Source organism: Musa acuminata, chromosome BXJ2-6 (assembly GCF_036884655.1).
Source record: "Musa acuminata AAA Group cultivar baxijiao chromosome BXJ2-6, Cavendish_Baxijiao_AAA, whole genome shotgun sequence".
NCBI classification, from domain to species: Eukaryota; Viridiplantae; Streptophyta; class Magnoliopsida; order Zingiberales; family Musaceae; genus Musa; species Musa acuminata.
This window is the reverse complement of record NC_088343.1, coordinates 6587079-6614863: the sequence shown is the minus strand read 5'-3', so window position 1 is coordinate 6614863 and position 27785 is coordinate 6587079. Positions and strand designations below refer to the sequence as shown.

The 27785-nt window shown below is 38.2% G+C and overlaps 4 protein-coding genes and 1 long non-coding RNA gene across 11 annotated transcripts; 3 read left to right on the top strand and 2 right to left on the bottom strand.

Moving 5' to 3' along the window:
• The first annotated feature begins 42 nt into the window (after positions 1–42).
• On the top strand, positions 43–3750 carry LOC135613442 (uncharacterized). Of its 2 annotated transcripts, XR_010487304.1 has the most exons (4): positions 43–2637; positions 2716–2849; positions 3113–3184; positions 3257–3750. It is a non-coding gene; the product is annotated as an uncharacterized LOC135613442 (long non-coding RNA). The 2 variants fall into 2 exon arrangements; XR_010487303.1 differs by having other exon boundaries at positions 43–2849.
• A 753-nt stretch (positions 3751–4503) lies between these two features.
• On the top strand, positions 4504–10680 carry LOC135614480 (transcription factor E2FB-like). The gene is made up of 14 exons (XM_065111897.1): positions 4504–5106; positions 7151–7343; positions 7577–7636; positions 7751–7836; positions 7907–7995; positions 8115–8169; positions 8314–8366; positions 8447–8497; positions 8585–8633; positions 8736–8801; positions 8888–8964; positions 9055–9295; positions 9875–9941; positions 10041–10680. The coding sequence occupies exons 1-14, from the start codon at positions 4909–4911 to the stop codon at positions 10172–10174; spliced, it is 1419 nt and encodes a 472-aa protein (XP_064967969.1). The 5' UTR covers positions 4504–4908; the 3' UTR covers positions 10175–10680.
• Positions 10681–11006: 326 nt separating this feature from the next.
• LOC135614482 (putative HVA22-like protein g) lies at positions 11007–13042 on the bottom strand. Its single transcript, XM_065111898.1, has 7 exons — positions 12851–13042; positions 12728–12759; positions 12536–12634; positions 12113–12169; positions 11970–12033; positions 11691–11891; positions 11007–11257 (listed from the first exon to the last, which is right to left on the bottom strand). The coding sequence occupies exons 2-7, from the start codon at positions 12757–12759 to the stop codon at positions 11102–11104; spliced, it is 609 nt and encodes a 202-aa protein (XP_064967970.1). The 5' UTR covers positions 12851–13042; the 3' UTR covers positions 11007–11101.
• A 655-nt stretch (positions 13043–13697) lies between these two features.
• On the top strand, positions 13698–24454 carry LOC135582277 (uncharacterized). Of its 6 annotated transcripts, none has more exons than XM_065111892.1 (15): positions 13698–13835; positions 14870–14977; positions 15122–15195; positions 15347–15418; positions 15505–15533; positions 17490–17540; positions 17992–18042; positions 19045–19104; positions 19204–19286; positions 20351–20498; positions 20762–20812; positions 21915–22019; positions 22551–23433; positions 23510–23562; positions 23650–24454. In XM_065111892.1, exons 1-13 carry the CDS (start codon positions 13753–13755, stop codon positions 22686–22688), a joined length of 1053 nt encoding a protein of 350 aa, XP_064967964.1. In that variant the 5' UTR covers positions 13698–13752; the 3' UTR covers positions 22689–23433; positions 23510–23562; positions 23650–24454. The 6 variants fall into 6 exon arrangements, with proteins under 6 accessions (XP_064967964.1, XP_064967965.1, XP_064967967.1 ...); XM_065111895.1 differs by having other exon boundaries at positions 13709–13835; positions 14862–14977; XM_065111890.1 differs by having other exon boundaries at positions 13712–13940.
• A 732-nt stretch (positions 24455–25186) lies between these two features.
• LOC135614479 (transcription repressor OFP13-like) lies at positions 25187–26370 on the bottom strand. The gene has a single exon (XM_065111896.1). It carries the CDS (start codon positions 26007–26009, stop codon positions 25326–25328), a length of 684 nt encoding a protein of 227 aa, XP_064967968.1. The 5' UTR covers positions 26010–26370; the 3' UTR covers positions 25187–25325.
• Positions 26371–27785: the final 1415 nt, after the last annotated feature.

Sequence of the window (27785 nt, the reverse complement as noted above, 5' to 3'; positions counted from 1 at the left end):
CCCCGCTCCCACTCTCCCGCCACCGCCTCATTCGATCGGCTTGAAATTAGGGCTGCAAATCTCGCCTTCTGTTCCTCGACTCCCCCCAAGATTTATTTGCTTTTAACGAACAGAGAGAACACTTGAGTGGTTATCAGCGAAGGAAGTCCAATACCTCAAGTTTCGCAGCAATCCGGGAGGAGGAGGCATCGCCGGCCTCATCATCCCTCACCTCTTCAAATCGTGTCAGTGTTTTTCCCAATCCATCTCTACGAGATCGTATATAGCTTTGCTTCTCTTTGTAGTATTGGGATACCGATAAATGGGGTGCCCTGGCTCCACTCGTAGGATGAAATGCTTGCTTTTCTTTTCTTGTTCCTTTGGATTTTAGAATATTTAACCTTTTCTTCTTTCTTGTGGTAACAAAAATGATCTTCTCGGATATGGCTCACGTACCACTATGTTCGAAACTTTGTCTTCTATGTTCCAAATTCGGTCATGGGTGACAAATTTATCGCATTTGTGAAACTTCGGTTGGGGTTGAAGACTGTGATGGTTTCTCTTTAGGTTTATTGCTTATTGATTTTTTTGGTTTGAGGCAGATCAAATCCACGGTCTATTTGATGCCCAAGTTCTGGATTTGCTAAATTTAGTGTTATTTTTCATGCTTTTTAAAGGATTTATGTAACTTAAGTCTTACTTGAATTTGGCCTCAAACTGATTGAACTAAATCAATCTCAAATTGATGGAATTTAACTCCTAATGTGGTCGAACTTGGTGGCATTAAGGCTCAACCATGCGGCCGTCCGAGCTACAGGCCAGCTTCTTGCCTGGACTGGAGCCACATCAACAAAAGTATGGCCTAGGTGGGGACCCGCTCAGGTCCAGGGTGCTTAGGTTGGGCCGAGCAAGGAGCCGACTTGCAACATTGTTAGGTTAGATCACTGAGTTTGATTGCACCCGGGTTGGATTCCACCAATTTGGGATTGGTTTGGTTCAATCAATTTGAGGTTAGGTTCAAGTCAGACTTAAGTCACATCAATTAAGGTTCGATACAAATTTAAATGGGGTTCAATTGATTCCAGCCTATTATATTAATTTGGGCTTTAAGGCTGACTGGGCTAAACCACTCAAGGTCAGTCCACCTAGATCCAATATAGGCTTCAGTGGCAGCCCACTATGTCAGCTGTCCACGATGACATGATAGTGAATCTACAAGATGATATGGTAGTGGGCTGTTGCTGATGTGCCAATGGATCCAAGTTAAACAGTAACAATTTTTTTTGCTAATAATAAGTATCTTATATCACATACTGATGAAAAACCAATCGCATAAACTCTACATAAAAAAAATCAATAATTGTATTTTTTTCTCTTATAGCAGGAAGCATGATACGATGTGGGTTCTTAAAGTCCATCAAATCATAATACTATACATGTCGAAAGATCCATTTCTCTAAGGAACAGATGAGAATGGACAAAATTGATTGGATTCAGACCTACTCAGCACAGAATGGACTGGGACCTTGGATTTGAAGAACCCAAGAAATCATGCAGTTTGGTACACAAATTTAATGTGCCAGCATACTACCACTGAGTAGAGGGTTCTGCCCACACAGTGTTGGATCATGCCTCTCATGGCTATTCTTGACAACTGGTACTGCTGCATTCCATATCACCTAACAAGTGGGCATATCATGAATCTAAAAACTGTTGGTCATTCTGGATATTTCTTAGGGATTGTTATTAACTCTTCAATTTAAAGAATAATAGAGTTAAGTATGAGATTACTTGTTACCATTTGGTTTCATTTTGGTTTCAGAACATGGATATGCCTAGTTGATGCTTTTTAATGTACAAAGTTAACCTGTCGGAGTGTTGACGATAGTTGGACACTAACAAATACCTTAAAAGAGGGTTAAGATTAAAGATTTAGAGGATGTCACATCTGTTTCTTCACAGATAGGAATCGATGTTGGTGTTCTTTTTTTCTATCAAAATGATGTTTGCATGAGTCTGGTGAGAATTGCATGACAAAATAACTCATTTTTGGTAATAACCTAAAAGGTCACTTGGCATATTTGGTTGCTCGACTTAAAGCTGCTCGGCCATTCCTGACAGTGGTCGATAGTCTTCTCATTTGATGCCACAAGACTGTCGCTAGCAAGGTAAGGCTACCTAACCCTCCGCAATTTTGCACCTATTTTATTGGTTTGGGAGTGCGCCCAATAGTGATCGTGATGATACCTCCAGATTTCTGATAAGAGTTCAATCGGCCTAAGTCACATAGAGTTGTATTAAGATGAGCATGCTGTTCTATGTGATAGGGAAGCTTTAGTTTTAATGGTTTCAGTGAAGAGTTTTATATATTCATGATGCTCAAGTCTTCTTCTGTTAAGTGAACTTTAGTCTTCTTGTTCTGTTTTATGTAAGCTCCTTTTGGTGATGATTTTTGAATGATGCATCAAATGTTTGTCAGTGTTTCTGTCTGCTTAATCTAGCGAGCTTTCCCTTTTAATCACGTAAAAAGGGGATCTAATTGTCATCATTTGTTACATTTATGTCTTGCTCTTTTCCTGCTCCAGCAGAATCATAATCTGGTATCTCATAATGAGAAATAAGCTTGCAAGGAAAGAAAATAACAGCCAGGAAATCTTGGTAAGAGTCATGCCTCCACTGAAGCAAGCCTTTGTTATAGACGGTTTGTGACCAAAGATTACATGCTTTTGTCGACAGAAATCCTTATGCCATGAAGCCACCTGGAACTGGACATGGATGATCCATAACTGGAATATATGGTTAACTAGTTTATCATCTTTATCAGTTGATGATGCGAGTAATAACATAGGTGTCTTCCCCCTGGTAGTTAAGTGAGTATCAACATTATAGGTTGCAACTTCATTTCTTCTTCTTTTACAGTACATTGGAGGAGGAAGACAATCATATTTTTTGAAATGCAGAAGACAAGTTAGAAAAGTAATATGTAGGTCCGAAGATGGAAGATGTTCTGGAAGAGTCTTTTTGACTACCTTCTTTTTTTCTTTTATTTTCTTGTAAGTGAGAAATATTCTAATTACCTGACTGTTCTCTTTTATAGTAGTAACTATATCCAATTGTTTCAACTGTTCTTTAGCTTCTGGTCACCCAACTACTATGGCTCTCATAGCCAGGATCATCACATCATGTTTACAGTAATTCACTACAGGTAAGTATCTTAAAACTCTAAAAACATTTGGTCATCAATTTTACTTCTTTTACCAACTTTGCATGTACTCAGGAGTGCCTGCTCTGTCAACAATGTGGATTGCTCAACTGCAATGAAGGACATCAGTACCCCAGCACTGATGTCTCACTTCAAAAGATTGGCATACACTGTAGTATCCCCTGACACAATCTTGTCTAACAAGGATTGTTGCCAAATAATCCTGTTGGCTGCCAGGAGTTCCTGACTACATTACAAGGGTTGTGATTGGTAGCTTATGGTTGTAGATATTGCTGATTTAAGTTTCGAGGAAGCTGTTCTCCATTCTGAGGCAACAGAGAAGATTCTTGGAGTACGGATCTGTAGGTTATGGTAAGAGAATCCGTAGTGAGCTCTGGATTTGATTCCACTTGTTGGGTGCTGTCAATGGGGGGTAATAAGCAAGTTTAGTGAGTGGCACAGAAGACAATGTGATTGCAACTTGTAAACCAATTTGGGAGAGTTTTTAGCTATGACCTCTTCTCTTATTGATCTTATGCAAATGTAATCTTCAAATGTTGATGAATAGTGTGTGGTTTATTCCCAAATAATTTAGCATTATCTTCGGGAAACTCAACCAAATGACATGTTTGCCCCCTTTATTATTATTATTATTATTTACTAATTTTTTTATCCTTTCCCTATAAATAAATATTATTTTGTTTTCGCCCCCATATTGTCGAGTCCGACTGAATCACCCTCGAGAAATGTCCGGGGTGACATGGTCTGCTATCAACGGCCTCTTACATCGTGGGCCCGACTATGTTCCCCAGTGCGATCACGGGTTCGAGAAGCTGCTCCACCCACCCAACCGGCAAAATGGATCCTCTACCGCGCACGCATCTCTTTGCCAGCAGCGACCGTCCAGATCCGTCCTGGAAGGCTGCGCGGTCACATCAGACGGTCGTCGCTCGACGGAGCGGATCTTCTCCTTGGGGTCTTGACCCGTTACGAAACCAAAAGAGAAAGAATTCGCGAGGATTTGGCGCGCTTCGCCGATTCGAACGGCTGATCTCCACACCGCTTCTGATGTGACAAGAGCAACCTGCTCGAGCGGAACATCTCGACCGTCCATCGAGTCCATCTCAAACGCGACGACCGTGAGATGCGATCCGAGGGTCCACCCACATGATGGAACCTCCAAGGGGGGTATCATTGCTTACGGCGGCGTACTTACGCAATTAACACATGATTGTTTTATGGCTTTACATGGAGAAATACTAATTAATTAAATAATTAAATTACTTAATTAATAATAGGAGAGACAGAGACAGAGAGAGAGAGGGTTCGCGTCTTCCCTCCATATCCATCCCAACTCCGAACACAACAATTTCCCTCCCTCCCTCTCTCTCTCCCTCCCTCCGCTTCCTTCGTTTCCTGCTCTCCACCTTTCCCACCTCCACACACGCCTTCCACTGCCTCTCCCTCCTCCTTCTACTCCTCAATCTACAGATCGTAGACAGCCCGATTCGAGACCCTGCCCCAATCGCCCCCACGCAGCCGATCCCCCGCCGCCGCCGCTTCGGCGCCGCCATCGGATCCGCTCCTCCCCGCTGCTGGAAGCCGACCAGGAAAGAGGGTTTTGTTCTCGGATTCCGTATCGGAGAACGATCTGCTTGTCCCGGCCTGGAGATCGGTGATTTGTGGGGTTTCGTCTTGTGATTTTGTTGGTTTTGGGTTGGGGGTCGATGTCTGGTGGCCGAGCAGCTGGGAGTCGCGCGCCACAGCCGACGGGGCAGATCCGACAGCCGCCGAAGCGGCACCTGCCGTTCCCCTCGACGAGGCCCCCGTTCCTCGCCCCGGACGAGTACCACCGCTTCCCGGGCCCCGACGGGCGGGGAATCGCGGGCGATGAGACGGCCGATGCTCTGGTTATCAAAACGCCTGTAAGTTTTCTCGTCTCGTTTCCTTATTTTGTTTCTCCCTTTTGTGTCTATTCAGATGGAATTGATTGTTTTCCCCTTTTCTTTGGCTTTTTGATACTTGAGCGAAATAGAGATGACGATTTGTGTTCATATGATGTTTTAGCGCCAAAACATGGTTAAAGATTCTTTGAAATGTTAAATCTAGGGACTATTGTTGCTGCTCAGTGAAGCTGAGAAATTGACGCGAATGGTGAAGATATGTGCAGCTTTTGTTGGTCTAATATTTTGTGCATGCTATAGATTGAGCCTCTTTAGGATCTAGGTATACCCAAATTTGGGCCATGTTTCACAGAAGCATCTTCTGCAGCAACAATTAATGATTTTTTAAGCTTTTGTGGAAGTAAAATTAGAGACAGGTATAAACTTTAAGGCTTCTGAAGGACACCATTGAGTATAAATGGTACTAATGTTTTTTTCAAGGTACTGGCAAATGATAGTATAATAAATATGATGACTTGATCACATGTTTCAAGGGACCTGGGTAGCTCACTCTGAATGTTTGGAACATTATGGCTTCGGAAATTATTCATTATATGGTTACTTCCTCTTGTCCTACATGGAAGTCAATGGCAGGGAGATCCATGTAACCAGTTCCACATTGTTGTGACATAACAGTTTGTTGTTGTTGTTGGACTACCTAAGGCCTGCTGGTGTACAATCGATTAGATAAGAATAGTGTTCATTCTCTTTCTTCGAAGATTTTCTGCCCGCTCACTATTAGCGCATTTTCCACCCCTTTGTGCATGTGCAAGGATGGTCCTTGCCCCACTTTTGAATCCATAGAAAGTGAATCTCCATTCTATACATCCTCGATTCCTTTTGGAAAACCCCAGCTAACTTCTCTCTAGTGGGCTTCACTTGTATGCTATCCTTCCTGACCTTACCTCGACTCCACTCTCCAAGCTCACCGCTTGATCGGGTCTTTTCGACCACCTTAGCAAGATAAGGTCCCAAAAGGCCAAATCTCAGCTGGTTTCATCTTTACATTTGTATTGTGGAGGATAAGAATATGTGTGATATTCACACAGGTTTTGGTTTTTTAAGATCTAGCATAAAGGAAAGCAACATATAGGTTAAGCTAACAGCATGGTTACTGTTTTCAGACAACTGTCATTACCATTATACCGAGTCTCTGTGCTTAACATTCCAGTGCCATTGATTTGAAGCAAATACTCTGATATTAGCTTTATACTAGAAAAGAACAGAAAATTAAGGATCTTTGGACTTGATCTTTTGACTCAATCATAGGTGATTCTGAAGGGTTATGTAACTAACTCAAGCAAGTTGTGCTTAAGCATTTGAAGTTTTATTTGAGAATGTTCTCTGTTTAACAAAATTTCAAGGATTGATAGTGGTGTAACAAATGCGCACGTTCATTCAGGATTGGTTTTCAAGTTCCTTATGGTTAGATTGGAAGACACTGCTAGTAGGTTTTGGTTTTTCTGTTTTTGCCCGTTGCGAAAAGAAAATGTATGCATTCTAGAAGTAGGTTGAGACTAAAGTACTTGTAGAGCTCCTTCAAATTTGACAGTGTTTATATTTGTTCAACCAAGACATCTTGTCTTCAGGAAAGATGACTATGACATTGACCTTCATGCAGCATGGAATATAGTTTATTTAATGAAAATTATAGAGATCCATCTCAAGTATCTTTAGTCTTTGTCCTTACGACAGAATGCAGAAACTCTTGTGTGATAGATATAGTGTCTTGAATACTCATGCTGTTAGGTAATTATCCACATCTATCGACGATGAGGAATGGAACATCATGCTTGTTGGTCTAGTTTATGTGTGTGCGTGTTTTATGATTCTTATCAGTATTCTAGATCTTATACTTAATACCCCTTAGATGTATGTGAACTTCCCATCTAGGTGCATCTTAATCACATGATGAGGTACTTTAATATTGTGCCATCAAATTTCCTGAGATGCATCGTCTTTAAATGAATTTGAAAGTTTGAGTTACTGGTTGTAATTCATTGAAAAATGATATTTCACATGTTAGTTGAAGCGGAAGCGTGAACACGAAGATAATGAAGCTGGAGAATCAAGTGAGTGGATGACTAGTCCTGGTTATGCTGAAGGACTTAATAATCTTCTTCTCACACCGGTATCAGGAAAAGGAGGAAAGACATCTGGGAGATCCAAAATTGCAAAGTACAATAAGTCTGGCCCTCATACCCCAATGTCAAATGCTGGTGAGTAAATTCGCCCTTCCATTACCATAAAAAAACGGGTTAATCTCTGCACTAGGAAAACTCACTCGTCAGTTATGGTATACATGCACCTATTGGCAACTGACTAATGATCTGGTGTTGTTATCTTTATTTAAATTATCAAAGCTTAGATAAGATTACTTTCCAATTGAAGGCTCTGGTCTGCATTTGATCTGCATATACAAATTTTATCAGCATCATTTTTGGTGCTGCAGGTTCTCCTTCAGGCAATACTCTCACTCCTGTTGGTACTTGCCGTTATGACAGCTCTCTAGGTGATTAAAGTCATGGCTTGTCTAAATTCTGTCTAGAAAAGTTTGAATCTTAGAATATACTGGGAACTGCCTTTGCTTGTCTCTGACGATTGTGTGATGTAATTTTCTTTTCAGGACTTCTGACCAAAAAGTTCATTAATTTGCTTAAACATGCACACGATGGCATCCTTGATTTGAATAATGCTGCGGAAACACTTGGGGTACTGCAGATGGCTAATATTTTAATTACCTAAAGTTTATTTATACTAAAACAAGGATTATATTGTGTAGGTGCAAAAGAGGCGGATTTATGACATAACTAATGTCCTTGAAGGGATTGGGCTTATAGAAAAGAAACTCAAGAACAAAATTCGTTGGAAGTAATTCATCCTTTTGCTGGCAGAGTTTTATTTTGTTCTTCCCATTATACTCAAATTTTCTCCTTGCAAAATGAGTAGCTTTTTGCATGGTACATAATTCTTAGCTCGTTGCATAACAGAGGACAAGATAACACAAGACCAGGAGAAGTTGATGATGATCTTTCAGTACTACAGGTATGATGCACACATGCATGTTCTTCCCAGGACTAAAAAGCACTGTTCTCACTCTAGATTTGTCTAATCTGAGCCCATGTTGTGAAATTTTTTATAGTGAAATGAGTCAACTCATCTAAGTTTTCCTAGTTTCATTTTCTTCAGGCAGAAGTTGAAAAACTTGCTTTGCAAGAGCACAGTTTAGATGATCGTATCAGGTTAATTTTTGTTGTAGCTACTAGGTTATTGCTGTCATACATTCTACCAATTATGCTGAAACAAACAATTCTTTTCACAGTGAAATGCGTGAAAAATTAGGGGTGCTTAGTGAAGATGTAAACAATCAGAAGTAAGTGTTTTTCTTGCATTTGTATTTTAGATTTGTTGGTTATCCAACCATGTAGTAACCATATGCTGTAAGTTTTTGTACCTTCAGGTGGCTGTATATGACCGAAGATGACATCAAATGTCTACCATGCTTTCAGGTGTTGGTCTGTTGGCTCGTTTACTCTGAGAATGCCAATAAGATACTGGCTGCTTCTCCATTACAATTATTGCTACCTTATATTCGTGCCTCTTATATGCAGAATGAAACATTAATAGCAATAAAAGCGCCTCATGGTACTACCCTGGAAGTTCCAGATCCTGATGAGGTAAGAAGAGGGAAGGTCTTGGCAAAGATTTTTTTTAGTTTTAGTATGTTTGTGCATCGGGTAGCATCTGTTTCCTCTGCATGCAGGCTGGTGATTATCTACAGAGGAGATACAGGATTGTCCTAAGAAGTACGATGGGTCCGATAGATGTTTACCTTGTTAGGTACTAGTAATTCCCTCTTAATTATCATTTTATAATATTAATTGTCTTTTATGTGCTGCCCCTTGGTGATATTTTACTTTATGTTGTTAGTCAATTTGAGGAGAAGTTTGAGGAGGTGAGTGGTGTTGTGACACCTCCAAAGCTCCATTCTGGTAAATCAATGGCAAACCCAGAAACTCTTGGGAACCCCACGCTGGCTGTTGCCACAGAAGAGAGCAAAGAGAAGGAACTGCAAGTAAATAATCAAGATAGTCAGAGGGGGTTCCCTGACGTAAACTCCTCGCAGGATTTTGGCAGTGGCATGATGAAGATTGTTCCTTCAGATGTTGATGTAAGCTCAATTTTTGAATATGCAGATACTGACATTATTAATAATTTATGCCTATTAGTGACAACTTCTAAGGACCACCTAAGTCAATTTCCACTTAAGCCATTGTCCACATATGCAACTCACTTGTGTGGTTTGAATCATAGAAATTGTATTGTACCATTCATTAAGGATCCCCTCTATGTAACAGGAACAAACAATCTCAATAGACAGAGATTGCTTTTTCTAATTTGTTTATTTTTGGGCTTTCAATTATTTGAACATTTGATCTGTCATTAACTAATTTTGCTGGCTATAACTTCTTTGCATATGCTTGGCTTTCAATTATTTGAACATTTGATCTGTCATTAATTATTAGGACATTTTCACTCATATATATTATTCCTTGCTGCTTTAATTTAACATCTCCAAGGTGTGAAATCAGAGAAGCTCATCTGAGGTTTTTTGATGATCTTCATTTCTTTTATATTTTGATGGTCATCTGCAATTTATTGCTCCTACCTGTCGAAAAGGATAAGATACAGCATCACCTGTTTAACGTTCCTTTTCAATGAAAAGTGATTTTTTTTTCTTTTTTTGCAGACTGATGCTGATTACTGGCTTCTATCAGATTCTGGATTTAGCATTACAGATATGTGGAAGACTGCACGTATCCTTCTTCTTAAGATATCACTTGTTTCATTCTTATTTCTGTACTTGTTTAAAATATGTTTTAAATGTCGCTTGAAATCCTTAGCTCAGTCTTTAGCTGAGGTGCAATGGGATGGAATTGATGTATTCAACACAGATGACTTTGTTACGGGTAGTGCTAGCACATATCAGCCGCAAACTCCATCCAGTGTTACTGATGTCCCCTCTAATGCAAATTTGACTCCTAGATAAATACAGGACAGGTTTAATGTAGAAATGGAAGATCCATCTTCTGGTGGGGACAATCAGATCCACCGAGACCCACAACGTCATTGCCGTTAGGTCAAGCTGCGAAAGTCTGACGATCAAGCGGTGAGGCTATTTGCAAGAGTACTGTTCCATTACCTGATGGAACGGCTGCAGTTGTTGTGTATGGTTGAGTAATCCATCTAGTGTATTGTTCATGCATGAAATTAGATCCCCATCTTTACTTCACTTGAGATCTCTCTGTGCTCCTCAACTTGAGCAGTCCGTTAAAACATGTTGGAAATATGTAATCTTCCTTGGCTCTACTGTTTATCATATAGACTTCAGATCGAGCAAGATGATGTGTAGCTCTCATGAAATCTAAGCTATCACTCAAAATGTGCTTTAGCCTCTTGAAAGCTTTCTTATTATTTCAATATGTAATCTTTCTTATTCTTCCTTTCAAAACCTGCATGATGATCAATAGTTGTGACTATCTGGGTGCATTTTGATGATTGAGATGAGTGATGCATGCGCAATTAAGTAGTGAGTGTTCTCTATGAGCAACTTTCCAGGGTTAAAATCTATGAGTACTTCATGCAACCAAAACTATAGATCTGCCACCTTTATAGACAGATCGATTGTTCTAGCATGGATCTCAAGTTCCATAGTCATGTATTCTGCATGTATCACACGGCTTGATCGACACATATAATGCTAGCATTGGCATACGGTCTCAAGTCGGAATTATAAGTTTAATATTCCTCTGAAACTATTGTTGTTTTTAACTATTGTTGTTTTTAACTGACTCAAATTGTTTGCAAGAAATCAAGTTGGCTGCAACACAAGAAAAGTGAAATTACAACTATTTCTGTACATTATGTTTCTTTTCTTTTCCATATATATCGCTAAATTTATCATTATTCTCTTCTCTTATTTGTGTGGACGCGATCGCCGTTGCTTTGGGTTGGCGCCAAGGAGAGCATCCGCAATCTCCTCCAATTTCTCTACTCCTGGTTTCTCTTTTTCTTCTTTCTCTTGTTTCTTGTTGCCGCCTAACCGGCTCATCCATGATGATCGTTTTGTTTTCTGAAGAAGAAAATTCAGCAAAAGAGAAAAAAAAAAATCCTTAATGATGTAAAAGGCAAAAAAAAGAAAAGAGTAAGAAATTATGTTGTGATAGCAGTGGAGTGGTTGCTGTAAGAATCATTGCAAGACTCCATCACTGATTCACTTATGATTCTTTCAGTGAAGTTGTTGGATGTATAATGGGTTTGGTCTGATAAATGTGCAAGTAGGCCTCTTTTCTTGTGCACTCTAATTGTCTGATAAATGTGCCAGTAGTGACAACCAATCTAAAGCCAATTCTTTCTTAAAATGATGAGAGATGCCATCTACATTTCAGAAAGATGTTTATATTACTATGTTTGATTTCTGATTCCTATCAAATTTCCAGTGTTGAACTTGTGATTCTATCATGCAGATCTTTATCACTAGCTATTTAGTGGCAATCAGAAGCTACCTCAGTGCTGCCTGATGACTTAGAAACCACATAGTGGAGGGCTTCCAAGAACAAAATCTGCCCTTTCTCTGTGAAGTTCTTGAGATAGAACACAAGCAGTTGCCCAGATTTAGCCCTCAGGTTCCTAAACCTCTCTTCGATGTCAGGCTCATACTGCATCACCAGCGGCCGGAGGAAGGTCTCATAAACAACATCAGTTCCCTGCACACATCACGCATGAGAGGAAGAAACATCCAATGCTGATATCTTCACTTCATCTGGTTGTGCAGGTTAAATTACCTTCGTCTTTGGGTACCACAGGTAGACCAAGAAGGCCAGCTTCGCTTCTCCATACATTGGCAACCTTCATCGAATTCGAAAACGAGTCATAAACATAGCAAAAAAAGATGAAGAACAGTAAAAGCTGAGTGATTGATCCTTACAATGAAACAAGGAAATTGCCTGGCATCTCGATGACTGTTAGTATTGCCACAATGATCCTGCAAAGTTTTATTTCATGCCATCAGAACTCTTCCGAATCGAACAAACATGACGATTAAAGAACGTGTAAACATTTGCCCGCCAAGACTTTGTGGATGTGATTGAAGTTAGCAGACCTAATCAGAGGTAGATAAACTACACGACACACTATCACTATACGACAGAGGATGGCCAACTTCCCTTCACCAAAACCAACCCCCTTTAGGAGCTTTTGCCTGACTTTATTCCTTGTATAAGATAAAGCAAGGATCCAAAAGTATTGCATTATCTTCAATCATGATCTGCTTGATGAACCATATGAACGGGACAGACTAAAAAAATGATAGCTTTATGTTCCTCTGTCATCAGAGAGAGGTAGAAATTACCAGTACTGGCACCAGAATCGAAGCTGCTGTGCGTTGCCTTGACCCTGCTCTAATGTCTTGAAGCACTCGAAAGCTGGATAAGCATATCCAAACACCACCCTGCCATGGTTGCGCTTGCAATCCTCAGCTCAAGCTTTCATATATTGAGATTGAAGATGAAAAAAATGGATGAAGGAAACATTGATTACTCACACGAGAAGTCTGGTTATGTACTCTGCCAACATCTTCAATGAACCATGAAAACCCAAATTTGTAAGAAGAAGAAAAAGAAGAAGAAGAAGAAGAATAGAATTAAGCCAAGCTCTTCGTGTGCACCTTAAAGCAGAGGAATTGTCTTCAGGTTGGTTGGCGTTGACTCTGGGAGGTCGTGAGTCTTTGGCTCTGAGCTCGAGGAGATCAGGAGAAGAGGAAGAGGAAGAGGAAGAGGAAGAGGAAGATAGAGAGAGAGAGAGAGAGAGAGAGGAAATGGTGGGTCGAGAATTCGAAGCCGGAAGCCAAACAATTGCTATATTTATCTGTTTTCCTTCTCCTCTTCTCGACTCTGACTCTGTTTTGGGTTGACTTAGCGGAGAAGGGAAGAAAGAAGCGGTAGTTGCTTTCGCGGGACGGCTTCCCGCGAAAAATCAACACGCAAGGATGAATAGATCCCGTCAGATCTACGACCTTTGAGACTAAAATACCCACATTGCCCTCAACACTTTCCCTCAAATATCGTCCACGAGGGTAAATTTGTAATTTTGTGCATTACGGTTCGACTCGTCCTCTCCCGGTTCGTAGCTCAATCGGGTTCAGGCTATCTTGATTTCAGATTGATATGGTCCGGTTCGATCAAATTGGGTGTTCTTGACCCGGTCCGGGTCAACTTGCCACCCAAGAAATTGTGGTCCTTGAATTCTTCCACCAAAGATTTTTCTAGAGGGTGTTGTAAGCTTGATCTAGATGAAGGTGGAAGACATCAACGTTGACTAAGGTTGTGATCTCAGTCTATGAATCTTGATGGTTGACTGACCTATGTTTTTTCTCCTCCATTGTTCATCTTGTCTTTCATTCCTTCATATATATATATATATATATATATAATATGGAGATAGTTTCGTAATTCCAAAACTTTACAAGGACAGAGATGGAAAAACATCTTCAATAATACGGTGGCCCGATGGTCGTTTGATTGGGTTCGGCCCAGTGATTGAAGGGAAGAAAGGATTCTTAGTGAAGCGATGTGGCTCGTGAGCTCTCCCGACGTCGCCGTCCGCCACGCTTCTCGCCTACTCCGCACAACCTTCTTTCCAAGATCGCCGCGGTATACGCGTCCAGCTCTCTCCTCTTCTTCTTGCGCTTCCTCCCCTTTTATAAACAAGAATCTGGTTAGCACCAAGAAACCATCTCTCGGCACCGATCGATTTAGGTAGCGCTAATTCTGCTGTGAATTCTCTAGTGCTTCTCGTATTCTTGTTATTTAGGGTAGCATCGTCGTTTCCATTGTGACTTTTACTTAGTGTTTTGGTCTCTTGATTTTGGGGTTTTAAATTTACGGTCAATTTAATTTGGTGTTTGGATCGTCATGAATCGGCGCTTGTTTCCACTGAAGCGAGGTTCCGGGGTTAATGTGATTGTTGGATGAGAAGATTGGATCCTTTGCTAACAGTTAAAGCTTTTGGGATTTTCGAAACCCAATCAAGATTTTGTCCGGAAGGAAGGAGATCCCTCTTTGATTAGGCCTTGACTAGTGGTGCCCAATCAAGATTTTGTTAACCCTAATAGAAAAGAAAGAGAAGTATTGGAGTTCGATCGGTTGCTGTCGAAGGAATAATGAACGCCTTCAATCATTAAAGCATTTTTGTCGTGTCAATATGAGGATCTGCTGACGAGCACAACAAAGTTCTTTGTTATGTTGTGAGAACTGATATTCACCTTTTATTTTTATTTCTTTGTTAAGTGGCAAAGTTTCTACTTTGTTTCGTATAAATAACCCCCCTCAGACCGTGCATTGCTGAGGGTCTTGTGCACCAGGCTTCCCTTTTTGTTATTCAGAAATCAAAATCGTGTCAAGTGTGGTCTTTTAAAGTTTTTTTGACCATATGCTTCTTTTAAAAACTTTTTCCTTGTATTCTCAATCATATACTTGAAGCTCTAGCGTTAATATCAATTTTGACCAACTGTGCGCAACCAGGAAAAAACAATCATCAACGAGATGAGATGCGATTGTTAACTATTTTTTTCCAGTCACGACAGTTCTTGTCTTCTTCTTCAACATGAGCTACTTATGTGTGATAAGTAATTATACGTTCTAATTAATGCTAATGTTTCTTCCTTAAACACTTTAAAGCGCTATAGGTCCATCAGAAAGGATATCTCTCCAAGGTGTTCAGGGTCAATGGATAGATTAACATTGTCACATTGTGGGAGAAAGCAAGCAACAGTGCGAACGTGCACCGTCTCTGGGTATGGTTCTAACTAATCCTGCTATATCTGTTGAATTCTAAAGAAATGCTTGCTTTCTTACTCTTAAATTGTTTGTAACCGCCTGGAATAAAAAAGTAACAAGTCACTATGACAGTTTTAGGAATAATCACTCTTGTTTTGCAGCTTTCCCATTGAGTTGCTTGAGATGCGCTCTGAAGAATCCTCATTGCATGTTCTTTTAATCCCCGGAAACCCAGGTGTTGTAGATATAGACACTTAAATTCCAAAATGTTAATGAGCTACTTACTGATATTTTTTGTTGTTGTTATCATTCTAAATATTAATTTGCTTCTTATTATGGTCGTGAATTCTCTCGAATGAAAATAGTTGTATATGGGTGCATAACAGGTATTGTATTGTACTATAAGGACTTTGTCGAAGCAATCTATCAACTACTGGAAGGGCAGGCATCTGTAACAGGCAGGGACTACCAACTTGGCCATTTCAAAGTTTTCTGAACCCAGAATTTTGCTGATGAGATTTCTAATATCAATATTTTTTCTCAGCAATTGGGCATATTTGTCATGCAGCAAAGGTATCTTGAGTACAATCTAAACTTAAATTATAATATTATCAACTGATGAAATTTCTAATAATGATTTTTTTCTAATCAGTATTCTGTCATATCTCTCATGCAGCAAAGGTTTTATGAGTGAAATTTAAGCTTAACTGCAATAGTGTCAACTTTCCATGTATCAAGGGCCTTTGTGTAGAAGAAATTGTTATTTGTTAAAGTCCTCTCTCTAACTTAAGCGGCTTTTACAATAACTGATTGCTACTTCAACTCACAAACTAGAAAACTATGTAAAACCAAGGATCTTGTACATGACCTAGTTCTAAGGCAAATTAGGCTGTGCTTTTAATGCTTCATGATTGCATCTGTGGAACCTCTGACTTGCTTTCTTATATCACTTGCAGCAATCTAACATCACAAGTGATATGTTTCTGCTAACTCACAGAACTGTATGTAGATTTGTTTCTGTACCATGCTATCCAGAATAAACATGCTACAATGTATTATGGGTCACTTAGCATGCTGTTTGTATGTATATTAATGGATTGTCTTCACGTTTGATATCTTTTGAACATCTAGAGATGTGTGACTCGGTAAAATAGTTAAAAATGTTATCTAGAACTAGTAATTATCAGAATAAAGTTGATGTTCTTTTATCTATTTTGAATTACATTATTTCATTATTTGATTGTGCATACTATTCTTCTTTATTAGTTATGATGATTGTTATAAATATGGATTAGGCTTCTTCATGGAAGATATAGTCCTTTCTCATTTAGATCCTTTCTCATCTAGAAGGCAGTGTTTTGAAAAGCTCTAGGCGCTAAGGTATTAAAATGCCCGAGGCGCTAAGTGCTCGCCTAGGTGCTTGCCCGAACAAAACGAGAGGCTTCAAAATATTAAAATATAAAAAATATATTATAATTAATAAATATGATCATAAAAATAAAAAAGTATCACATCAAATTGAAATCACATAGCCAACTTGAAATATATATTACGGGATGCAATTCTTTGACTGCTATGCTGGAGTTTACTCATAATTTGAGCTCACATCTTGACGCAACGGAATTAGAACAAGAGTGCTATTTATTGCGATTTAATACTTAATGCACTACTTCTAAGTAGTGCGTTAAGTATTAAATCGTAATAAATAGCATGCGTCAAGATGCCAATTGACTAATCCATTTCTAGATTTGGGTTAGAAATCATCCTACCGAGTGGGATTGAGCTCAAATTATGAGTCAACTTAGGCATAGTAGTCAAAAAATTATATCCTGTAATATATATTTCATGTCGGCTATTTGATTTCAATTTAATATGACATTTTTTTATTTTTATGATCATATTTATTAATTATAATATATATATTATTATTTTAATATTTTAGTATGATTCGCTTCACTTGGGTGAGTGCTTAGCACCTCGAATATTTTGAGATCTTAGCACCTAGCGCCTTTCAAAACACCGTATTAGACTCTCAAATATGTTGGGGAGGAGTTTATAAGAGATGTAGAGTAACCGAATGAAGGTTGGTAGATGGGAAAGTCTAAAACTCATTATGGATTGAGGATCTATGATTCTTAGGAACCAGATGAATATACAATTTGCTAAAATGCCAACTTCATCACCATGATAGAACTTGTAGGTTATGGAGTCACTATTACTATTGAAATGTGCTTCTTTTGTGTGTTGTTTTTTCTTCATGAATCTATGTGCTTTGCATTTTATATTTCTCTCTGTTAAGACAGATAAAAGACACATGATAAATGTTTTAATTTTTATGAAAGGATTTCTATTAATTGTCTTCTTAAAGCATCTATGCGCTTTACATGTCATTTTCTCTTTGTTAAGATAGATAAAAGCCGCACAATAAATGTTTTGATTTTTATGAGATGATTGCTATTCATTGTTATTCTATTTGCATTTGATGCTTGGTTATCACACATTAGTTGATGAGTATGATTTTTTCACCAGGATTGGGAGCATGGAAGGATGTTTTCATTGGAAGAACAAATTAATCATAAGGTTTTTCCAATATCCCTTATAGCTACGGTTAGCAAAATGTTTTTTGTTACTTGATGACCACTTGCATAAATCTAAAGGACAGGCATATTATTGTGTTTGATCATATATTTGTTTTTCTATATTTGTTTTTCTTCTATCTGAAGCTGTAATATTGTGTAATACTGTAATATGCCTTATATTTGATGGAGGAATTCCGAATGCCATCATGTTTCATCCAAAAGAATCTGAAAATAGTGATTTTGATTTATTATTTTATTTACTTATAGGAAAATTAGTTTTTTGCTTCCTGTATGTAAGCTATAATTTCATGCGTTCTTCCTGCACTGGGAGTTACATGAGGCTTGTGTGTATTTCCTTTCTTGATTTTCATAACTAGCAGTACCTACTGTTTTTCTCTTTTCATTAGTAGTTTTTTTTCCCTGATCCAGTACATGTGTATTCAACATTTCAGGTGGACTTTATTGAACAAGAGTACCAGAATAGTGAACATCCACTTATATTGGTAGTATATTACTGATCAACCGTCTTCAGTTACAGGAAGATTTTCTGCTTTTGCTAAGTAATATATTGTTGTAACTTGGAACTGTCATGTAATTTGTTTTAACCACGGAAGTTGCATCCATTGTGGTTCAACAAGGAATTAGACTTGCACACAGCATCTGATTCAACCTGTTACAATGAATATCTTGAATGGATACTGATGCTTAATGATGCTTAGTTTGATTGTTGTTGAGCTTTATTATGAATGTTTGTTAGGATAACGTTAATCCTGAATTAAATGTTGCTTTTTAGTATGGAACTTTGTTTCAATTTACCTCATTCCAAGGCATATTGAATATGAATAGCCTTAGTAATATGATAAATTGAATTAATTCAGTCTTCAATATCTTATTTTACCATTCTTGTGCTATGTGCTACTCCTGGAAGAGGAACATATGTTGAATTTGTTGGCCTAATTTTAACAGATAACACCAATGAATAGGATTTTTTTTAATGTATCAAATTGTGGTTCAAAATCATCAGAGGATACTTTTGAGCCACCATAATGGTATAGTCTTTTTTAGATGCTCATGGTTTAAAGTTAATTTCACAAGTTTTTAAAAATTTAGATGTTAATTTAGAACTCTTAGTTCTTTAGATGTTAATTTAGAACTCAGTTTTTTTTTAAACATTTATTAATACAGCTACTTAACAGGAACCTCCTGTTGAAGTTTTTTAGATGTTAATTAGTCACTCTTAGATGTCAATTTATAACTCTGAATTTCTTTTTAATTTATTAATACAGCTACTTAACAGGAACCTTCTGTTGAAGTTTTAAGGACTCTTTCTTATGGAGTTCTCTGAATATGTCATCTTTTGTCATAGGGCTGGAACCATCTGTTGCATATTACATCTTGAGCATATACCTTCAACAAATAATTTTTATGCTATGTACTGAAAATAGTTGTGCTATTTTCTTGTCCGAAGTTTATTCTATATGCCTTATTTTCTCCTTTTTGCAAAGGTTGGACATTCTATTGGATCATATATATGTTTGGAAATCTTTAAGAGGCTTCAACAACAGGTGAAAGATGTTTCTTTACATACGCCCCATTTTCTTATACCTATACTTTTTGCTAAAACATTTAAATGACCAGTGAAGACATTTCAATGGATTTTGAAGGTGAAATATGTTATAGGTCTTTATCCATTTTTGTCACTGAACAAGAGTTCTTTGAAGCAATCAATGATTGGCTTAATTTCAAGGTATTTTCTTTTGTTGGTTTCTATTGCTTTAACTTTTGTAGTTCAATTTTTTCTTATGCTACTCTAACTATAGATTTTTCCTTCAATTGACTTAGAGTTCTGTTATCATTGAATCTCAAACAAAGACTTATGAAGTTTTCTGTAGTCATCAGATAATAAAATTTGTGCTTATTTTTTAATGCATTTATTAGTCTACTTTATCTTTCTACACTGAGTTAACTCTATCTCAAGCATGGTTTCATGTTTCTCAATTTAGCTTAAGGCTAATTATATTAGGTTTTCTAAAGCAAACATTACTAAATTAAGAAAACAAAATCCTTGTCATTCTAATTCTCTACACTTGCCATTGTACACTGGCTTTCATGGGTGTGCCTGGACATGTAGACTAACACATCTTTATTAATATTTTCTGAGAACACAAATAAGAAATGCATGTGTACATACACAAAATGTATATATATCCCATTCTATGTGCAGCTTATGGAACTTCAGACTTCAGAGCAGTGTTGCAGTTGTTGAAAGCAAATGAAATTAAAGTCATCATGACATAGATGCTAGATATGTCTTGCTATGCAGATTAATTAATTGCTTTCTTGTTTCTTCAACCAACATACAGCCAAAAGAGAAAAAGACCTGTGGTAGTTATCTAAATGAACTGATGATGCTTTATTTTGCTTCTTTATGTGTTAGTCATATGACATTTTTTTCGTTGAAAAAGTTGTATCACACTTTGTCAAGCTTCTTCTTTAGCATTGTTTCTTCAGCATTATGATTGGTCCGCATGTCAAGCTTTTAAATATTGGTGGAGCTTTTGAGATGTTGTCAGCATGATATGGATGCTTAGATGCTATCTATATAAGCCACTACATTCCTAGTCTACTAAACAAATCTAAGAGGTGACCTACCTGAATCCCATATCTTCATCTATGCATTCTATATATTCATGACAATTTTTTTTAATGTTGGATGATGGTTAAACTTGATTGCAATTTTTGTTGCTCCAGTGGTTTTTTATATATTTTAATATTACATTAATTGCATTGTAAATGTTTTGCAAATTCCAGATCCTCCATTGTAAGTACAACCATTAGTTATTTTGTATCATTTTTGGGGTCATTACCAACCCGGGTTCAAGTTGCTATGGTGAGAAAGTGCCTTGGGCAGTCATGGTCTTCTACAGCTGTTGATGCTACTTGCAGTCACCTTTTGCAGGTTGGTTCTTCTTCCTGTATTTAGATGTGAGATTTCACTCGTAAGAAAAAAAGTTTGTTAATGTCTGAGAGAGGACACTCTACACTTGTCTTTTGTTGTTGTTCTTTTTTTTATTGTTTACTGTACCTTGAATGAGGAGCATCTTTATTAGTGCTGTCATAACGTATTGAAGAAAGAAATATTGGATTATAATCTTTGAACCTAGACACCATTAAGTTGTCACTTAAACCATAGCATTACTAATTTTGCTTTAAAATGTGCAGTATCATACGATGCGAAATATGCTTTTCATGGCAATGACAGAGTTTGAGAAGGTACTGTTAAACTGATTTTTTTACTGGATCATTTATCCTGAAAAAGATTGTCGTTGCTTCTTTGCAGGTCTTTATTTTATATTTGATTTAACAATTTGATTGGTATATGCTTAGTTCTTTTGGCAAATATTTATTTCTTCAATTATTTGATACAGTTTTCTTGAAGATTATCTGCAACAACTATGAAAGAACTAGATAATCAACTGATTTTTTCTTCAAATAATATAGAAAAATATTTTAGTAGAATCTATAAATGATTTAAATATTTTAAATTTAACTAAACATATGACTTTTTACGGATCTTAATGGTGACAAAAGATTCATGTAGATGATCCCAAATGATTGGGACTTGCAACTTTGTTATTGTTATGATGATGGTTCGATTATGTTGCTCAAAAGAGTATGAATGCCTATGTGCTTTTTTATATTGATAGGACTAACCATTGCCGGTTGTATTGTATTATATTCTTTTGTTATGTCTATCATTGTCATATCTGTGCCCAATTTTTTTAAAAAAAATATGCACTTTTAAAATGAGATAATAAAATAACTAATTTTATTTAATTTAAATTTCGAATGTATCTTAAATAATAAAGTTTGACAATAGAGAAACCAATACTCAATGGCTAATACTAAACCATGAAGAGCTAAAGTCTTCCACCCAGCGCTATCTAGTAGTAGACGATAGGGCTCTCTTTACGCTGGAATTAGTACTAGAAACTAAAGATTATTCTGGAAAACGAAAATAATTGAAATCATCAATGCTAAGTAGAAACCTCCAAAACATACTCTCGAAACAAAAGTAGGAACCAACAAAACATACTATCAAAAAATATAACAAAACAAATAACATATCATGAATAAATATTAGTAAATAATAAAATATGTAACATAATAAAACAATATTAAGACATCCAATCATAAGTCTCAATAATGTCTTAGTAACAGGTTTCATTTTCAGTCTCAGTTTCATGACTCATAAACATGTGACCGGTCAGACTCCGATCATGTACTTTCCCAGTTGATGTAGAGGTTTTTCTGTTGTAGGTACATAACATAGGATGTTAAAGTTCTCTTCTCATTACTTATTTTATTATTTCAGTTGTCAGAAGAGCCAGACTGGATGTTTGTGAAAAAGAAACATAACCAAATCTCTCTTCTTTTTGGCATTGATGACCACTGGGGCCCACTTTCACTTTTTGAAGAGGTGAATATATACTTCACTTTTCAGTTTATTAGATAGACTTATCAAATTGGGTACCTGAATTTCTTTATACTTTTTTTGGACTTGGCAATAGAAACTATTGTCGGATATATTTGTGCTTTATCGAGGTTACATCGTATTCAATGTCTGCTGACAAATCAAGGTTGCTTTGTATTCAATATTTTGCTGGCAAAATTAGACAAACAGAGGATGCTTGAAGTTCAATAGTATTTATGTGAAAAAGAATTCGGTACAGTGGATACGTGCACTGACTTGTATTGTAATTGATGTCTATTTTATTTGATACTAAATTTTCTATATAATTTTTAAAAAATAATTAGAAATTTTCATCACATTAAACATTGTACAAAATATTCAATTATGGACTCGAACCAGAAACCCGTCACTTGTGCAAAAGTGCACTAACCACAAGGATGTTATTGTATTTGCTATTTGCTATTTATTTGCTATCTGCATACATTCTATTTGCTATTTATTTGAATAGAATTGAAGTTATTGTCTGGATGATTGCAGGTTTCCCGGATGGTGCCAGGTCTTGCTTTATCAATCGAAAGAGAGGGCCACATGCATGCTTTCTGCTGCACTGAAGCTGGCTCCTCGTGGGCCGGCCACCATGTAGCAACCTTGATCAAGAATCAAATTGCAAAGTGAAACGAGACAATGAAAGGTAATTTCATTGTTCTTTGTGTAAGATTTATCACTAATGGTGCTGAAGAAATGCCAGCAAATTGATGCTCTATCAAGCTGTGGGCTGCGTTTCTTCCCCTTCCGCCAGGGCAAGACTGCCTATGCCTTGATTCTAGCATCATTCATTCCAGCAAATTGCTGTAGAGTGAACTCTTTATGTATGCCTATCTAAATATTTATTCAGAAAAAAATTATTGCTGGAATATAGACAAATTTGGGTCAATGGAAACTGAAGATACAGATCTTTTGTTAAATGGAGTTGTTGAAGTCTGTGACATGTTCAGGCTGGTATCTGCATGCAATGGGCCAATTTATTTGACTGGTCATGGTCAATGGTCCTCTCTTATCTGCAATAAATGTAACATTGCACCTCTGGGCATACTTACCTAGGGGAACCTACCACCCATGTTATAATTCCTAAACCTCTGATCCCGCAGTGGTTTCAAGTGCTGGCTTTTGACTGTTTCAGTATTTGCAGGTTGGCTATGGCATTTATTTTCTATTTAATGTTCCTGTATGAATTATTATTTCCTGTTTGGCATTTTGAGCCACTGTGATTACTTGTTGAATAAAGACTTCAAATTTGAACACTGGCCTGCTGAATCAAGATTTCAAAGCCACAGTGCTATTTATCTCCTCGCGATCAAATCTGATCTCTATCCTGCAAGGGCTGGTGAAGGAGAAGGCATGCTCTTTCATGTTTCTTCAGGTAAACTCGATCTCAAACTATCCACACTGCAACCTAAAATATCAAGAACTGGCCCTGATATTACTGCATTGTGCAGCCCAACACTTGTTGGATTCTCTGCTGTCGAGCATGGATATCTCTTGTGACAAGGTGGGGGTAGGAAGCTGCTTTCAGTCACAGTTATTTCCCAAAATTCCAGTCTTCATCAAAAGCCATTCCCTTCAATGTCTTTTGCAGGGCCAATGCTCGTGATCAACATTCACATCAATTTTTTGGCTCTCACAACACACAACTGCAGTTCCAACCTGTTGCAAAATACGGGAGGAGATCAACATACTTCTTGGGTCTAGAGCAGTCATAATGGGCACCTTACTTTAATCAAGAAGCAATGCCCATGTCTATCAAGAACCCACAGGAGGCATCCACCGCCATGTGATCAATGCAACAAGTGGTATATCATCAGATGGTTGTGTGATCTCCAAGGTGATCAAAACAATGTTGCATCTTGTCGAGCTGAGATGTGGAATATAGTAAGGTTTCTTGAGCAGTGTTGTCATATGTTGAAAAGGTAGTCAGACCAAGAAGCATTAATTGCACAGGAAACAACGGCTTGTTTTGCATGGGTTTAGAAGCTTCGCAGTTGAAACCACAGACAATAATGCAATTTATATTGGCCTACTCGTCCTTCTCTCCGAGTTAAAGTAGTCATGGAGATTCATGCACTCAAAAGTTTAACAGAGGCTCCATGTGCAAAGCTTTGTCAAGTCGCTTGCACCAGGCAAAAGTTTTGAGGCAGCTTCAATAATGCAAGAGCAACTGTCACCTTAGTTTGTCCTGCTTTCTGAACTCAGATAATTCTCCTTTTTTAGTCATAAAAACAAGATTTTTTTTTTCTGGACATTCACATGCTATTTAACTGCAATTATTCCTCCTCTTTTTATTTTTAGATATTTGTAGAATTCTTGGTATAGTTGAATTGTGATAGCTTGTTCTGACAGAATTGTGATAAATTATTCATCTTAATTAATCTTTTTGTGACATATATATCCATGTATGTATGGTATAATAGAATAATTATCTTAATGGTGGCAAAATATTCATATAGAGTAATTGACTTTGTTATTATAGGATAAGAGAATAATAGAAATTTTATTGGCACTGAAATGAACATCTGACTGCTGGCTTTCTAGGATGAGCTGGTAATCGTGCTGCATGCATCCAACAACAAGAGGTATGCTTGGTACAGAATCCAGTTGTCTGACAGCTATTTTGGTTCCAAGATTTCGGTATGATGTTGAATCAGGCAAACAACTTCTTCAACCCTGAAATGAAAACTTACAAGCAATGGTAAGCGACCTTCCTCGAGAAAGGGGGCAATCACTACCCACTGTGCACTCCTTTTTCTCTTCAGAGGACATGTTAATTGTACAACTGATATCGTCTATCCATCTAACATCTACAGTTCTCCCAAACTCCTACTGGAGAAGGACGTTCGCCCAATAACTTTCACGTCTGTCCCTGCTGGCCATAACCTGATGGGAATCATCAACCAGAAGCAGTGCAAGCAGTTGTCATGATCTGCTGCAGCAGCAGTGTTGTTCATTTAATCCGTGGCAGCACTTGTCCTGCTCTGATAGAAGCATCTGGTGACATGCCGATGTCTATGATTGAGAGAACCACTGTGGTGGCACTTCCAGCAGACTCTACAAGGAGACAACGCACCGCTGGCTTCTTCCATCGGAGAACGAGGTTGGAAGCCATGAACACAAGGTGCTCATCTAACGACTCTTCCAATAAATAATATCAGCTTAGATAGCATATAGTCTCAGTGCTCTGATATCCGAGAGCAGAAAGAGATGAAGGAGACATCTGTGCTCATCTAATGATATATGTTTTTGTTGGATTAAAGGAAGCTAACTTGATCCACTGGCGTCCTCCTCTTTGAGTTCCTCGATCTTAAAGGAGTTGGAAGATGATGCAGAAGATGGAGGAGGAGGAGGAGGAGGAGAAGAAGAAGAAGAAGCGAGGCCTACAAGCAAATCCACAAAGGCTCCAACTATGAACCCATGAGTCGTCTTCCCGTTGACCCGCAGATACCAACCCAGCAGCTCCTCGAGTCGCTCCCAGTCCGTCAGCCCGTGCGCCGTCACCATCTCCTCCATCGACCGCCGGAAGTCGCGGTGGGGGTCGTCCGACTCCACGGCCAGCGCGACGCTGCCCTCGAACGGCGGCTCGCTGGCCCTCGCCTCCTCCAGTATCGAGCTCGCCCCGCCGGGGTCGAAGAAGAGCCGGTCCGACCGCACCCCGCGCACGACCGTCTCCAGCGAGCCACCGCCCGAGTCCTCCGACACCGTGGAGAAGCTCTCGTGCTCTTCCGATGAACGGGAGAAGCACGACTCGTTGGAGTCGAAGTACACCGAGTTGACGGTCTTGTAGATGGCGTCGCCGTCGACGTCCCGGAAGGAGCTGGTCTTCGGTTGCTTACATGAGGGCCACGACCAAGAAGAAGAAGAAGGAGAAGAAGACGAGTAGCAAGAAGGCTTCGGTGTGTCCCTGAGCTTGAACAAGAGAGAGCTCAAGCCTAGCTTCCTGCCCATCTGGTTCTCTCAGAGACAGTAAGGAGGAGGAGGAGGACGAGGAGGAGGAGAAGTTGGTTTTGCTGTGGCATGCATTAATGGAGGGTGTGAAGGAGTAGAAAACTTGAGTTTATTTGCCTTTAAAACAGAAGGGTTGGGTGAGAGAGAGAGAGAGAGAGAGAGAGAGAGAGAGAGAGAGAGAGGCAGGAGGGGTGGTGGGGATGCTGCTCGTGTGAGCATTAACTGTGGTGTTGGGGACTTCATTTGGACTGAATACATCATCGAGTACTACTGGCAAATGATAAAGAAGAAGCTGTTGCAATGGTTATCGATAATCTATTTCAGGCATCGGTTTGAGCTGTGTCTACAAGTCCAAATGTTTGGTAAGAACATCAATGATTAACTTATTTTATTTCATCCAATCATGTTCAGTTCAGATTCTGTACAATCTTGTCCTATTTTGCATATTTATTTTTCACCAATCACATTATTTTCAATCTTAGGAACATATTCCTACAAAACAAGTTCATGAGGTTTGGATTTAATCACATGCAAAGAAGGTCTTGAAGGGGCAGTCATTGTTTCACTTCCTCAAATGTGATCACTTTCACCAATGATGGACAGGAAAAAAGATGGATCATATTGACTATTGTGATGGATTTTCTGTTCTAAACTCTACAAATGTAGCAATAGCTTAAGTTTTATTGATCAGTCTTCATCTAATCCAAATCTTACAAATGGAGTAATAGCTTGAATGTTGTGATCATGGACTCTTGCAATCATTCTTCTGAGTAAGCATTCAAGGCACATCAATTTTTTGCCTGGCTTTCAATTTGTGTCTGAACAGGAAAAGTTGAATATGTTGTGAGACAATGCATTTAACTTTCTTTTTCTTTTGTGTATGAAGTTGGTAGGAAGAAGAAGATTGAGAAAGCCAAAGGAGTGCTTCTGTTCACTCAGATTCTGATGCATTAATGAGAGGTAGATGGATAGATGAGAGAAAAAGAGTTTATTGCTTCACCTTCTCTTGCCCTGTTCCAACTTATTTCCTTTTAGAATATTCAATTACTTCATGGCCTGGTCATTAAACCACTGTAAGGTGGTATATGTCACATCCTACTTCTCATCCTGTTGTAGCTATGGATCAGACAACTCAGATATGAAGAAGAAGTCATCTTTGATAAGTAACCTGAAAAAGAGAAACAGAGATCATGAAAAGAAAACCTCAAGTCTTTTCTTCAACTACATAGTGAGATTCTTCCAACACACCATCTTATATTTTGTGATCTTCTTCATGGATGATTCTATGTTCTGAATATTTGTGGAAGAACAAGACTAATTCCTTTTTTGCTTTTTACAGGTCATGTTTTTATTACAATTGAAAATTCCTTTTGTCATGGCTAACAGTGGCACAATGCCATATTTAACATATCAGTAGGTGGAATCTCTGTTATCTATGGATCAACAATACAAAAAATTGAATCATAATTATCTCCTGACAAGAGTTCCATTTCTGCATGTGATTTGCTTGTTTCAGGATCATGAGCATCACATGCATCAAATGAATGACATTGAGATGACATTGGCAGCATGGATGTGCCTTGGATACTCCTAGAAAGTACAGAACTACACCCCATGAAGGAGACAAGTACACAACTCAAATAACTCTTCTACTTTAAAAGCTTTCAAATCCAGTAGAGATACAGGGAGTTGTATTAGGAATCATGTGTTCAAAAGGAAAAGATGTTCATGGACAGAGAGGCCACCTGTGTGTTTTTTTTTTGCAGGATTCCACTC

Bases quoted from the DNA above. Each gene is read 5' to 3' on its own strand.
- LOC135614482 (XM_065111898.1), bottom strand. From the start codon at position 12,759: ATGTTGGCAGAGTACATAACCAGACTTCTCGT. The intron at 12,635-12,727 runs GTGAGTAATCAA...CAACCATGGCAG, and splicing joins TACATAACCAGACTTCTCGT to GGTGGTGTTTGGATATGCTT. The intron at 11,892-11,969 runs GTAATTTAACCT...TGATGTGTGCAG, and splicing joins TGTGGTACCCAAAGACGAAG to GGAACTGATGTTGTTTATGA.
- LOC135582277 (XM_065111890.1), top strand. From the start codon at position 13,753: ATGTGGCTCGTGAGCTCTCCCGACGTCGCCGTCCGCCACGCTTCTCGC. The intron at 19,105-19,203 runs GTGAAAGATGTT...TGGATTTTGAAG, and splicing joins TTAAGAGGCTTCAACAACAG to GTGAAATATGTTATAGGTCT. The intron at 20,813-21,914 runs GTACTGTTAAAC...TTATTATTTCAG, and splicing joins CAATGACAGAGTTTGAGAAG to TTGTCAGAAGAGCCAGACTG.
- LOC135614479 (XM_065111896.1), bottom strand. From the start codon at position 26,009: ATGGGCAGGAAGCTAGGCTTGAGCTCTCTCTTGTTCAAGCTCAGGGAC.
- LOC135614480 (XM_065111897.1), top strand. From the start codon at position 4,909: ATGTCTGGTGGCCGAGCAGCTGGGAGTCGCGCGCCACAGCCGACGGGG. The intron at 5,107-7,150 runs GTAAGTTTTCTC...TTCACATGTTAG, and splicing joins CTCTGGTTATCAAAACGCCT to TTGAAGCGGAAGCGTGAACA. The intron at 8,802-8,887 runs GTAAGAAGAGGG...CTCTGCATGCAG, and splicing joins AAGTTCCAGATCCTGATGAG to GCTGGTGATTATCTACAGAG.